At 38.5% G+C, this 14100-nt stretch overlaps 1 protein-coding gene and 1 long non-coding RNA gene across 5 annotated transcripts in view; one reads left to right on the top strand and one right to left on the bottom strand.

Moving 5' to 3' along the window:
* Positions 1-14100, bottom strand: part of LOC131307845 (disease resistance protein RUN1-like) — a 63256-nt gene that overhangs the window by 40561 nt on the left and 8595 nt on the right. For 3 of the 4 annotated variants that reach the window (XM_058334560.1, XM_058334559.1, XM_058334558.1), the window contains exon 5: positions 4372-4445. In XM_058334560.1, coding sequence (XP_058190543.1) covers positions 4372-4445 — 74 coding nt within the window. Of the gene's footprint in view, positions 1-4371; positions 4446-4912; positions 5198-5288; positions 6394-14100 lie in introns of all 4 variants that reach the window. The other variant, XM_058334561.1, reaches the window with a different exon arrangement.
* The window catches only part of LOC131307868 (uncharacterized), a 31234-nt gene continuing 24734 nt past the window's right edge, over positions 7601-14100 (top strand). The window contains exon 1 of the long non-coding RNA XR_009194246.1: positions 7601-8407. This is a non-coding gene — a long non-coding RNA (uncharacterized LOC131307868). The remainder of the gene's footprint in view (positions 8408-14100) is intronic.

Genomic DNA, 14100 nt, shown 5'->3' with positions numbered 1-14100 from the left:
ATGGAGGAAACAAATATGTAACAAGGTTAGTCCATTACTGTCCCGATATGTGTCTGGACATAAGGCTTGACTAAATTGCCTCTTTGCAGCAAGACTATTTATAGCGACGTGCCCGCGTCCAACCATGTCCATAATTAGTCCCCTCTCTCAAATTACCCAATTGTTACTCTCCACCCCAAACTTGATTTTAGATGGTAAAACATAAATATACAATAAGTCTAGGAACAATCTTTCCGACCACTTCTCTCTCACATATTTGTATGGGGCCTTATTAATTATGGGGGCTGACACATATGTGAGAGAGCAGTGGTTAGAAGGAGTGTACGTAGCATTGTTGCTAACCGAGCCATAATGACAAAACTGACACTAATCCTGAACAAAACAAAGAACCCAACAAATATTATTCATGGAACAAGCATTTGGCTTGATCTGGATTTGTAGTATCGTATGAAAAATTGGTTAGCCAGTCAATAGAAACTGAGCCAATAGTCGAATCTTTTGTTTTGCTTCACACATCACATAAAAGCAAGCATGAAAATCCTAATGAGCAGTATTGAAATAAAAACCCACAAAAGAAAGTAAAAAAAAGAATCCGATGAATCACTGGCGACACTCGGATATGAATGTACAATCAACTAAACACAATCCAACTGTAAAATCAACATGCACAAATACAGTACAAAATCCTAGGGAATTGTGGTAACCCTAGTTTGACATGTAATTTAGGTACCAATTCTATAACTATGATCTAATTCACACAAATAATCTTCTCCGATTTCATACCCCAATTCACGTTGATGAACAAATAAATCTCGACACAGAGAGAGAGAGAGAGAGAGAGAGAGAGAGAGAGAGAGAGAGAGAGAGAAATACCTTGTTGATGTTGAGGATGATGAAAAATCTCCACAACCCTAGAGTATAGAGGGAAAAGATGAAGAAACTTCGCGGGAAAGCGAGAGTGGATCGCACGGGAGATGTAAATCGAGGGGAGGAGAAAGGGAAAGGAGGAAGAAATCGACAGAGCGAGGCTGAAATACCTCGCTCGGATGAGCGAGGTACTGTAGCACCACGCCATTTCGCCCATGGTGAAGCGAGTCTGCTGGATTACCTTTTTTGTGCTTTGGCTAGCTATTTAAGCTAAATATTCCAGCTGTCTAGGCAGCTGGAGATGCTCTAAGGACCCATTCCTTTATGCCCAACGACCCATTATCCGAAATTGATTTTGCTCCAGCTGAAAGGTCTCAGGTGAATGGCTCTGTATTGGCATCCTCCATATTTGGTTAAAAAAAAGCACAGGAAAAACCCAGATTCTAGAGCTTCCTTTCCCCATGCTTTGTTCTTTCTGTTCCAGTGAGAGTACGAGTACAGTATGGTTCGACGAAACAGTCCAGCACAGTGCCCCTGTGACTGCAGATTGCCGTTATATCTTGGTAGACGGATACCAACAAATGCCCCAGCACCTTCGGTGAGGCGGCAAAGCTGTCTTAAAGAGTGTGGTACACGGGTCTTAGTTTGCAATTACCAGTTCTGTTATGTTTCACAATCTGTTCGTGATAGGTGTTGTTATTTCTGTTGCTTAATAAAATCAGTTACTGCTATTTTTCTACACCGTTAAAAAAAATGGTACTTGAAATTTTTAAACCTATATTTTCCAGTGAAAATTAAACTTTTTCTGGGTTCTTAAATGCTCAAATAAAGTTAAGCATCTAAATCAAGATTGAGATGGGTGTTTAAGATTGGGGAATGATTGTCCTGGATATACAACTTTTAAGGGAAATGAGCCAAAATGGTTGAGATTAACTCATCTATCAGCAGTACACCTCTCAAGAACTTTGTTTTAGGAAAGGGAAAGAATTTCATAGATAATAATGGAACAGTTTGCAGAGACAATAAAGTCAGGATATACCAAAATAAAGCCTAGTATAATACTCTTAGGACTTTGGAGACTTGCTCTAGCTGCTGCTGTTTATTTCCTTTGGCAAGAGAGGAACAACAGAATTTTCATAGGCATTCAAAGGCCACCTTCCTCCATCATTGGTCAGGTTCAGTTTGAAGTAAGGATTAAGGTTACCCAAAGTAGGAATGTCAAAAAGCCTAGTATAATAGGACACATGCAATGTATGCACCTACTGCTCCTTCACCCTTAAGACTCGTATCTGCAACAAAAACTTGTCTATCACTTGTAGCTGAAAAGCTGACAAAACAAGCTAGTCCTTGGTTGGCTAAGAGATGAGTTGTCTCTACAACAACCAGGGCCAACTTCGAAATTCTGCAAAAAGTCAACTGAGATAACTCCTGTGAAAGGTTCCACAATAAACACAGGCACCAACAACATTGGCAGCCAACCAATACACAATTTTGTGTGTGTTTTGTGTGTGTGTGTGTGTGTGTTGTGGAGCTGTTAGTCCAACTCAGCATAATCCGTCACCAATCTGACGGAATTAGACGACAGGGTTGATAGAATAACGTCTCAATAGTTTAGATGTCTCATTGAAGTTCAATGAAGTTTGGGTATCTATTAGCTATTGAAATCAAAGTTCGGGCAAAAACTCTGAAAATTTTCATTTACTGCACGACAAACTATTTAGTCTTTAGCATCACTCTGTATAAAGTATAAACACCATGAAAATGGAAACATTGCAATAATACCCTGGTAGTTATAAACCATTTTTGTCAAACAATTCGAGAAAAAGCAATATTTCCGTTTGATCAACTTATGGGCAGTGATGACCTGCATGTGCTCACCTTAAAGATTGTCCAATTGCAGAAAGAAATGGACACGAATTTGATGTACCCAAACTTCTCTCATTTCATGCCTCCAAATTTCATAGGTCCGTGGTTTCATAAGTGCGAATGTCCAAATTTGTGGCAGCTCAATGCTTTATTGGAGCAAGTCCTCACTCAACCCATCTGTATCCACTCCATTGCGCAATTCTTATTCTTCTGCTCCTATTGTTGCTTCCGCTGCTTTTGCTTCTGCACTCATCACAAATCATTGGTAAATCTATGCAACATATCTTCATCAGAAATGAATTAGAACATCCAGGTTATACTGCATGTTTACATGGTTTATTGTCGGTTCAAGACTAAATACAACTAAGTAGATTTTAACAATGATATATTGGCATCTCACAGGTCTCAATTTCCTATGATCATGTTTCCAAAATTAGAAACCTATGCCATGGTTTCTTCAAGTCCTCATATTCGAAGTCATATCAAGCCAGAACATCACTACGGGCTAGCTATATGTTACGGTTACTAACTTACTACGCATATATAAGAACAAGGGCAGAAAAGGTTCGCACCTGCCTCAGGCACATATGGAGAAAAACTTGAATCCCATGAATGCTGTAGAGTGCTTAAGTATTGGGATACTTGTCCCTCTTCTTCGAAATACAAAAGATGGACTCCACGCTCCTTAATTTCTCCACCTTCAGTAATGCAGAACGAAACTTCCACTTCATCGCCCTCTGTAAACAGATTCGCTTGAAAACAATGGCTTAACCATACCATATCTCCACCTAATTTTTCCGGAATGCCGTAGTAGCTTGGTCTATACACGGTCTTCATGCCACTGCTCTTGCTATTGATTTCAAATTCAAAGACATGATATGGTGGATACCCAAAATCAACTTCTCCATCGTCCGGAAGTTTATACACCGCACAAAGATTCAAGCCTCGAAAACCAAAATGAGGAGATAAGGTCGCAGTAAATGATATGGTGGATCCACTGTTCTTATTGCTAAACCAATGTGGAACTTCTCTCCCAGGGAAAAATGTGTAGAATAAATTACCTTCATTCACTAACTGGGAAGATGAAATCTATGATTACAACCGTGAAATCTATGATTATAACCGTGAAATGCATGAGAGAGAGAGAGAGAGAGAGAGAGAGAGAGAGAGAGAATGGGAAAACGGAGATAGAATCCCAAAGGGAAGTTCACAATTTGAGCCTCAGCATCTGCCATAGAGTCCAAGTTGAAGAAGCCTATACTGTTGATCAGATCCACATCAACTTCTTTGATGGGTAAGAACTTGAAATGGCCCTGAATGTGATATAAATTAGGGCAACGAGGAGATGTGATGTATTTAATATGGGAACCAGTCTCATACGTTATTTCTTCCAATGCACCGCATTCTATGACAAACAGATCCTGTAAGATGTTCGATGACCATCGAATCTGCCGGAGCTTTCCACAACCAGATAAATCCAATGTTTGGAGACCAGTAAGATCTTTAATGAAGTTTGGTAGGCTAGAAAATTGATTGTCACATAGAAATAAATGCTGCAACTTGGAAAGGCTACTAAGATCCCTGGGAAATGCATCATCAGTGAGATTGCATTCAGAAAGATCTAAATGTACCAAAGACCATGGTAAAGAGGCCAATGACATTTGCACCCTGGGTTTTGGAACCCAAGGCCAAATAGATGCTTGTGATACAACCTCCACAGTGAGCAAACGATCAGTATCCATTCTACTAGCTTTCAGAACTTGCAGTGACTTCATCTTCTCAAGCTCCACTATTGCCCCCATAAGGTTTGAGCAGCCGGAGATATCTATTTCCACAAGCGATTCTACCATACCAATAGTTCTCGGAAGCTTTCTCAGATTTTTGCAATCTTGCAGATTCAGTGACTCGATCCTCTGTAGTTCTACGATAGACTCATTGAGCTCAAACAAACTTGGACAAGCTTTGAGAATCAGTTTCTCAAGGTTGGAGATTCTTGAGAAGTCCGGAGTTTTTGCAAGTTTTGGGGAGTGACTGAGATTTAAAATTTTCAATGATCCAAGAACCTATTTAAAAATGAAAATAAATGCCAGTCAAGTTTAAAAGGTGCTTTTCTAACACAAGTTAATAACCGAAATCATTATAAAATCGCAAAAAAGAGAGGCAAAATAGAGTATCTTACCTTAGTTCCTTTCCAAACTTGTTTCAAGTTGCTATGTCGCATGTCAAGAGCGACCAAGTTCTCCAGAGGGAAATCATTGGGGAAAGATTCTGAAGGAAAACCACACCAATACAACCACCGTAATCTTTTGGAACATGCCTTGTAACTTCCAGAGAGTTGTACGCCACTCAGCTTGAGTAGTCTCAAATTGTACATCTTTTCAAATGTATTTGCTTCAAAGACAACCTTGTTTGAATTTCCCAACATGTTCATGTCAAGTACGAGGCCTTTAATTTTATTGGTACCCTTTAAAGAAAATTGAAGAAAGAGAAATAGTTAGCTACTAGCAAGAATGGGCAAAATCAGTACACATCAACATGAGAAGCATGTTTCTTACAATTTTTTCGAACAAAATGTCGAAGGACTCCTTAGAGCGCCAAATTCTGCTACGCTCTTCAGGATAATCAGATTCACGGCAAACAATCTGTTTTCCCATGTCTTGAAGTAACTGATGCACTTGAAGCTTCTCATCCACAATTGTTAAGAGATTTCTGTCGACGAGATTATGAATTCCAGCAAGTGCAAAATAATCACAACTTTCTGGTATTGTGATTGTTTCTCTTTTCTTCTTTCCCACAAAGAAACAAGCTATCTCCAGGAATAGATTTTTATCATGGTTATCTTTCAGAGAATCATAGCTTATTTCAAGTTTTTCCAGAATGGTGTTATCAGAATGTGCTTGCAACTTGTGTAAATCACTTTCCCATACATCTATACTTTTCTCTCGACAAGAAGACCCCAATACTTGAAGAGCTAAAGGAAGCCCATCACAGTATTCCACAAACCTTTTTGATAAGGCCATATGACTTTTAATAGGGCGTTTTTGTCTAAAAGCATGCCAACTGAAAAGCTCAAGTGATTCATCATCAGATAATTTTTCAGTCCAGTACACATCATAAATTTCATCAGTATTCTTCATCAAGCTCTTGAGCCTAGTGGTTATGATAATTTTACTTCCCTGAGAAAACCAATCTTGTCGGCCCACTAATGCAAATAGTTGTTCCGTTTGATCCACATCATCAAGGACAAGAAGAACTCTTTTGTTACTTAATGCATACTTGATCCGCCAACATCCATCATCAACATTGTTTATGCGCTCGTTTTTCCCTAAAATATTCGAAAGAAGATGTCTTTGCAAACGAATTAATCCATTGTGTCCTTTGCAAACTCCACTAATATTTTCGAGAAAACAGGCAGCATCATATCTATCATGGTTTGAATTGTACACAACTTTAGCAATTGTCGTCTTCCCTATTCCACCCATTCCACATATCAAAAGAATACCAATGCCGCTCGAACTATCTTTTAGCCAACAATTAACACGCTTAGTTCGCAAATCCATACTAACTAGATGGTTGTCAACACTCCAGTGCTTGCGAGCTAACTTGCTTTTGAGTACACCAACAATTTCATCAATGAGCTTGGCTTCATAGCTAAAAGTTCTGTATTTGTCAATGGACACCAATATCAGAAAAGGTTTGAAAAGAAAAATGAAATTTCCGTGCAGATCTATTCCCAAACAAATGATTACCTAAAAGGTTGTAGGCTATTTCTTCTTTTCTTCCTTTTCGTTTTGATCAGTAAGGGTAAGGCATATCAATAAGAGGAATCAAAAAGATGCCACCCACATATACAACATGAAGGCCACAAACAAATAGATCTTATACAGTATACACATTACACAACCACGCATGTCAATAAACCCAAAGAATTGAAAGATTTGATCAAGAGTAGCATTACTTTCCCTGGACTCCCAACTTTGCAAACCTCAAAGGGAAAGTATTTCAACATTAACTAACGAGCTCTCCACACCCGTCAAAATGCCTTCTAAAGGTTCAATGTGAACGGTGGAGTTTTCTGGGAGAGTTATGCACGGTAGTCGTAAATGGCACAGAATAGTAGAACTGAAATAGGCCTGAACTTGAAATACACTAACCTCATAAGGGTCATAAAGCTTTTAACGTTTGGTTGAACAACGGAGAGTAGCTTATTAACGAGGAGAGGGAAACCTCTTATCGGAGATTCAGACCAGCTTGATCCCTTTCACTTGTCCCTTAATGTTATGGAACACACCTCTTTTGTATTATCAATGCAACACAGGCATCATATTTTCAACCTCCTAGGTGCTATAACTGTTGTAGGATCACTGGGTCAGTCCAGACAGGAGTTTTCCCCGGCTTCAAATGTGCCTCTCAAGTAGTGGACAGTGAGATTGATCCCCCAATAATTAGTCAAGGTGCACGTAAACTTGCTCAAACACCTTCAGCTATTTAAAAAAAGGGCTTATATTTGCCGTCTTAAAGAAGCCATGGGGGCTGTTGACACCTAACTAATGTGAGACCTTGCCTTGCCTTACAGGGTTATGGTAGATATGTCCTCTGTTGAACGGTTAAAAAGTGTATACTCATTCAATTATTCTTGGATAATTTTGCATTTGAATTATAATAATTCTCTTAATAGATGCTAGATTAATAGATAATGGAATAATTTTCTCTTTGCATGAAAAAACGGCGATTTTAAGTTGATTTTCAAGAGGGTGGGATATATTTTGGAACAAGCTTAGAGATGATTGGACAAAGTGTATGATATTTGTGTTGGAAAATTTGTGAATGAATTTGGTAAATTCATAGGGTCTTCCGAGGCAACCAAACAGACCCACATTGATTCATTGTATCTGGACGAGGCTCTTGAAATACCAGCAGTTTTAGTTGGTTAATACCACCATGAAGAGAGGTTAATGGCAGAATTCACTCCTAGAATTCATTCTGGCAGTTCCGATTATTCATTACAGGAATGCAGCTCATAGGTCATTCTCTTGCCTATATATTGATCAATCTTGTATTCCATTCTTCATGAGTTCTACGGAATACACAAAGCTCCATGCTGATATTGTTCTTGTGTGAGAGAGAGGTAGATGTAAAGTTCAGTGGCGTTTCGACATTCGCGGTCCGAACCAGATCAATCCTGGGAGACAGACACTGATTAACCTCAACACCCTCCGGTAGGCGGTGAATCTATTTTAAGGACACCGTGAACACAGGTTTCGGTTCACAACTCTATATTGTATTCGGTTTGCAATTCTGGATCTGTAATTTCAAATTGTTGTAAATTATGTTTATGTAATCATGCTTGAATTCGTATTCTGGATACCCAATTGTAAACATTTTGGACAACAAAAAGTGCCCAAGAAGAGCCCACGACATGTTTGCTACATAGAAAAGAACTATAAGAAGGGTTTGGCCCAATAGGTGGCGACCCAGCACTCAATCCAACACTATAAATTCATATTTGGACTTCTCCAGCACCCTGAAATAAGGCCCACTATTTTCTTTTGAATTAGTATTATCAAAATTTATTTCCATTATTTTGGTAGTGAGGGATTGGAAGCAGACGTGGCAGTCAAGCACTGGTAGTACATGCTGCAACCAAGGATTGGTAATAGTAGTAAGTAGTAAGGTTTGGGCATTAGAAACTTGGGACATGAAGTCTGCAAGACTCAAGGAGTAACAGTTACAACTTACAAGTAGAAGATGCATGCGACAAAAGAGACAAAGAGACACAGGAGGAGGAGGAGATGCGGCAAGCCCATTACACTCAATCACATAGGGACAGAAGAGAAAGGATAACAGATAACTTGTTTATCATACTTCAATAATACTATAAACCACTTGTTTATTGAACAAGCCTTAAAAAATTTGTTATCTAGCTAGTCCTCCTATTTTTTGAAAAGGGCCATATACTTAAAGAGTGGAACTCTACGGCTCTAACATTGGTTCCCAAGTCCTCAACTCCTTCTACTATTAGAGAATATAGACCCATTGCCTGTTGCAATGTGATTTATAAAGTGATTACCAACATACTGGCTAATAGGATGCAACAGGTACTGCATGTGGTAGTAAGCCAATCTCAGTCTGCATAGTAAGCCAATCTCAGTCTGCATTTATCAAAGGGCGAAGTATATTGGCTAATGTTCTGCTTATGCATGAACTTATTCGAAATTATCACAGAAATGATGGGGCTCCTAGATGTGCAATAAAAGTTGACATCATGAAAGCTTACGATTCCGTTGATTGGGACTTTCTGCTTGACACAATGGTGGCTATGGAGTTTCCTGCTATCTATGTTGGATGGATTAGGGAATGTATTACTACTCCAAAGTTCTCTATCATGATTAATGGGGGCTTAGTAGGGTACTTTCCTGGAGCTCGTGGCCTTAGGCAGGGAGATCCTATCTCCCCCCACCTGTTTCTTTTACTTATAAAGGCTTTTTCATCCCTTTTACAAAGGAATATAGATTCTGGAGATTACAAGTTCCATCCTAAATGCCAAACTTTGGGGATTTCTCATGTCATATTTGCTGATGATCTTTTCATTCTGAGTAGTGCTCATTTGGGGTCATTGCAGATTGTGTTGAAGTCTTTGAGGGAATTCCATGGCTTTTCTGGGTTGCAACTTAACTTGCTTAAAAGTGCCATTTATTTTGCTGGTGTCTCTACCTCTGATAAGCATGCCTTCACTGACCTCTTGGGCATTCCTGAAGAACAACTGCCAGTAAAGTATTTGGGGGTGCCATTGATTAGTACCATACTCACCTCATCCGACTGTGCTGTGTTGAAAGATAAGATTTTGGCTAGAATCCAAAGCTGGACCCAAAAATTTCTTTCTTATGGAGGAAGGGCTCAACTTGTCCAGTCTGTCCTCTTCAATATCCAAACTTATTGGAATGCTATGTTCATTCTTCCTCAAAAAATCACTAAGGAAATTGAAAGTGTGCTTTGTGCCTTTCTTTGGTCTGGAACAGAGTTGAAGCATTCTGGTGCAAAAGTCAGCTGGTCTTCCTTGTGTGTTCCTAAAAATGAGGGGGGTTTAGGATTTAGATCCATAAAGGAGTGGAATAGAGCTGTCAATATGAAACACCTTTGGGCTCTCAATCAAAAGGCTGACACTTTATGGATCAAATGGGTGCATGTTTATATTCTTAAAGGTCAGAGTTTGTGGGCGATTCCTCTTCCTAATAGAGCTTCTTGGGTAATTAGGAATTTGTTGAAGCCAAGATATCTTTGTAAAGATTGGATTGAGGTTGTTATTGGTAATGGCAAGGATACCTTCCTTTGGACTGTTTATTGGCCTCTTTTGGAGCTTTGTTTCAGCGGTTTGGGGATTCTGTGGCGGCACATAGGGGCAGCGATTTAAAAGCTAAAGTGTCATCTATCATTGATCATGATCGGTGGAAATGGCCTAGGCAACGTAATAGGGTTATTATGGACATTATAAGGCATACTCTAGTGGATTTACTCCCTAATCCATCTGTTCCTGATAGGGTTGTTTGGACCTTAACCTCGGATGGTAAGTTTTCAGCAAAGTCTGCTTGGGAGGTTTGTTGACACAGGAATTCCTTTCAACCATGGTATTCTGTTGTGTGGTCTGGTCAGGGAGTGCCTCGATGGAGCTTCATTGTGTGGTTGGCTGTCTTGGGAAGACTGTCTACTAAGGATAGGTTGGTTAGTTGGGGGCTGGTGGTTCCCCCGTTCTGTTCTTTTTGTTTGACTGATATGGAATCGCATAGCCATCTCTTCTTTGACTGTCAATTTTCTTCTTTGGGGTGGAAGCAAGTCTTGACTAGGAATGGGATTGCTAGGCCTGTTGAGCCTTTAGTCCAGGAGTTGGATTGGGCAGTCCATCACAGGAAAGGGAAAAACTTACGTGACTCTTTGTATAAACTCTCTTTGGCAGCATCCATTTATACTGTTTGGGGCAAGCGCAACATGAGAATATTTCAAGGTAAATCCAAGAATGAAGGTGCGGTTGCTCTGGATATTTTCAATTCTGTCCAAGCTAAGGTTAGGTCTTGGTCCTCTGTTAAGCTTTCGGCTCAAAACAGGAAGTTGTGCGATGAGTGGCTTTTAGACTCTAGCATTTTTGCTATTAACAATTGTCGATAGGTCATTTTCAGTTTTGGCTTTCGGGTGTTGGTCTTTGTTTGGACCTTTGATGTATTGGTTGAATTGGTTACCAGGGGGATGCCCCTGTTGATTTATTGTAAGCTTCGTGCTTGTTTTGGTGAAATAAATCTTTACTTACCAAACAGCATACCTTGCAACGCGCATGAAAACCCGATAGTGTTAAACATTGAATGAATAGTGCTAAACATTGAATGGAAAGTACGGTGGCATGTACAATTTAGGACAAAAATATTTGTGACATCATGTTGCATGGTTGTCGTCACTTGAATAACTAACCAATCATTCTACCTCCACACTCAAACACACACCCATTTACACACCCCCACTCACAATAGGGGTGGAGCCCGCACACACTACACAGTACACACCCAGTGAGTGACGGTGTGTAAATGGGTGTGGAGTTAGAATTTTCGATAACCTTATTCTATATTCATATACTGTCATGTTGCAATAAAACTGACAAACAGGGTGATGAGGTAGGTGGTGGTGACCAATATAACTTGAGGATTAGAATACTATTTTGGCGATTAAGAACGAGTAAAAGGTTATGGTTTCACAATGAAGAACAATAGCATGCGATAGTAAAAGGGGAGAGTTGATCTAAAAATTACCCATCAGATTCCTTCCCAGAAACCATCCCAGCCATACTCGCAACCTCTTTAAGCGCCGCACTCCAACCCTTTACTTTCTCAGCCGCCACTTCCTTTTTCCCAAAATCGAGATTTTTTGACTGCTCCTTAATTTCCCCCGGATCCACCTCGTAAAACACAGGCAAAACGAAATGATCCGACTTCTTACAGAGCTCGAGAATCGTCTGGAGTTCAAACAGGCACGCCGTCGAATTGGAGTAGTTTTTCGATAACACGATCACCGACATCCTGGAATTCACGATTGCTTCCCGCAACTCGGATTTGATATCCTCACCCCTGTCGATCTCGTCGTCGTCTCTGAATGTTTGGAACCCCTCGCGCTTCAGAGCATGGTAAAGGTGATCGGTGAACTTTTTGCGGGTGTCTAACCCCCTAAAGCTCAAGAAAATATCGTATCTACCTCCGGGATTCGAAGAGGAGGTGGTAGGGTTTTGGAATTCCGAAGTAGCCATTGAAAGAAGAAAATGCAGAGCTTCGTTTTTTGTTCAAAGCTTCAGTGAGGAGATGAGTGGAAGTCAACGCCCAGTATTTGTGGTTTCTTACAGAATCTCCTACCCATACTCTGTATCTTTATTTGAGAGTATCAAAGCATTACAATTCATCCTTTCAATCCTTTTCCATTTGAGAGTATTAGATTTTGATCCTTTATATTTAGAAGGTAAGAGAAAATATAGAAGATAATCTCCATAATACTATTCACTTTTTTAAAAGACATTTTTGTTCTTGTAAACTTTTCTTACTAAATTTTTATACCAATCATATCCCTATGAGAGTATAAAAAAAGGTTTTTTTTTCGTAAAGTGATTTTAGAGGGAAAAATAAAGGGTTTGTGATTGAAGTAAATAGAAATAGTGATTTCTTCTAAAATCATTTTATGAATAAAATAGAGTATTTTGATACTCTCAAATAAAGTATTGGATTGGAAATGCTCTTAGAGCATCTCTAACAAAGTTTTAAAATAAAAAATAAAAAATAGGTGTGACATATTAACGAAAAATATAATTTATTAACTCTTTCTACATTTTATGAAAGAATTTTGGAGGGGACTATAATACTTTTTAGAGATATAGTTTTCAAAATAAGAGTAGAGTCTCTATTTTTTAAGATCCAAAAGTAAATTTGGAGTCCAAATCTCTAAAAAGTATCATGGAAGACTCAAAAGTAAATTTGATGACCAAATCTCTAAAAAATATCATGGATTCCTCTAATATTATCTCATAAAGAAAAAAAAAGGGAATAAATTATAAAATTTTCCATCAATATGTCACATTCATTCTCTATTTTGGTGTTTTAGAGGTTGTGTTAGAGATGCTCTCTACCTCTTACCCAAATCTAAGTAAAAATTTGGATAAAAATTTGATTTGGTGTGGCGTATTCCAATGGGTAAAGTCAAATTCAAGCACAAATATGTACAAATTTGAGTAAAAAAACTTCATTAATGACAATATTGTAAATTTTAAAGTGTGAAATTTGCTTTTAAAAATTTGAGTAAGGGTTTGAATTTAACCAAATTTGAGTTTTGGTATAAATTTGGGTAAGGGGTAGAAGAGGGTTTTGGGTGATTTTTATTTAAATTTGAGTTTGATTCAAGATTTGAGCAAAAAGTTGAGATGCTCTAACCGCACGGCGTTTTGTCGACAACAAAGACAAGAATGGGATTCTCTACAGTGGAGCAGGAAAGGACCACTCTGCATGTGGACCCACCAAATGATTATGAACGAATAGAGTCTATACGAATGAACTGAATTTATCAAAACGAGTCGAGTAACAACTAACTTCAGCTTAGTTTGTTTATCGGACAAATTTAAAACTCAAACTTCGGCTCAACCCATATACTAATGAGTCGAGTCCATAAAAGCCGAGCTTCAAACTACTCTTTTGGTTGTTTTCTCTTAGTATTTTTTTACTAGATTTGGGTAATTTTTTGCATCACATCGTTCTTCTCGATGAGTTGAATTTAAGAAGTATAAATATAAAGAGGAAAGTTGAAAAAAATTCAAATAAAGCAACGCTGAGTAATGAAACGGGTATTTTGGTGAGAATTATGTTTTTGTCGGATTATAAATTAAGGTTTTGATTGTTTCGATGTAAAATATTTTACAATGCAAAATGTTTTTCATGTAGAATATTTTTTCAAAAAATAAACTTTAATTTTTAATTTTCCAGCGTTTGATTGATATATGGAAAATATTTTACAAAACAATGGTTTCCCTCGTTTGGTTGTCGGATTTTCCACACTAATGGTTCTGCAAATGGTCCTGTAGGCTCAATCCAAACCGAATAATGGGGCCAGTTGCCATTGCCCACCATTGACCTCTCCAACATTTCAAAACTTCTCTTCATTTTAGCACCATAATCAATTTGGTAGTCAAAATGATTTTCCACACAAATGGACTTACGGCCAAAATTAGAGGAAACCATTTCCATCCCATTCATCTCCCCCTTTTTCTAGCCAAACAGCAAAAATGGGTAAAACATTTACAGAAAAAATATTTTACGTCAAAACAAACGGAGCCAAAAAAAATTTGGTTATAAT

Source organism: Rhododendron vialii, chromosome 11a, assembly GCF_030253575.1.
Source record: "Rhododendron vialii isolate Sample 1 chromosome 11a, ASM3025357v1".
NCBI lineage: Eukaryota > Viridiplantae > Streptophyta > Magnoliopsida > Ericales > Ericaceae > Rhododendron > Rhododendron vialii.
Note: the sequence above shows the minus strand (reverse complement) of the source record. Positions and strands in the feature narration are given on the sequence as shown.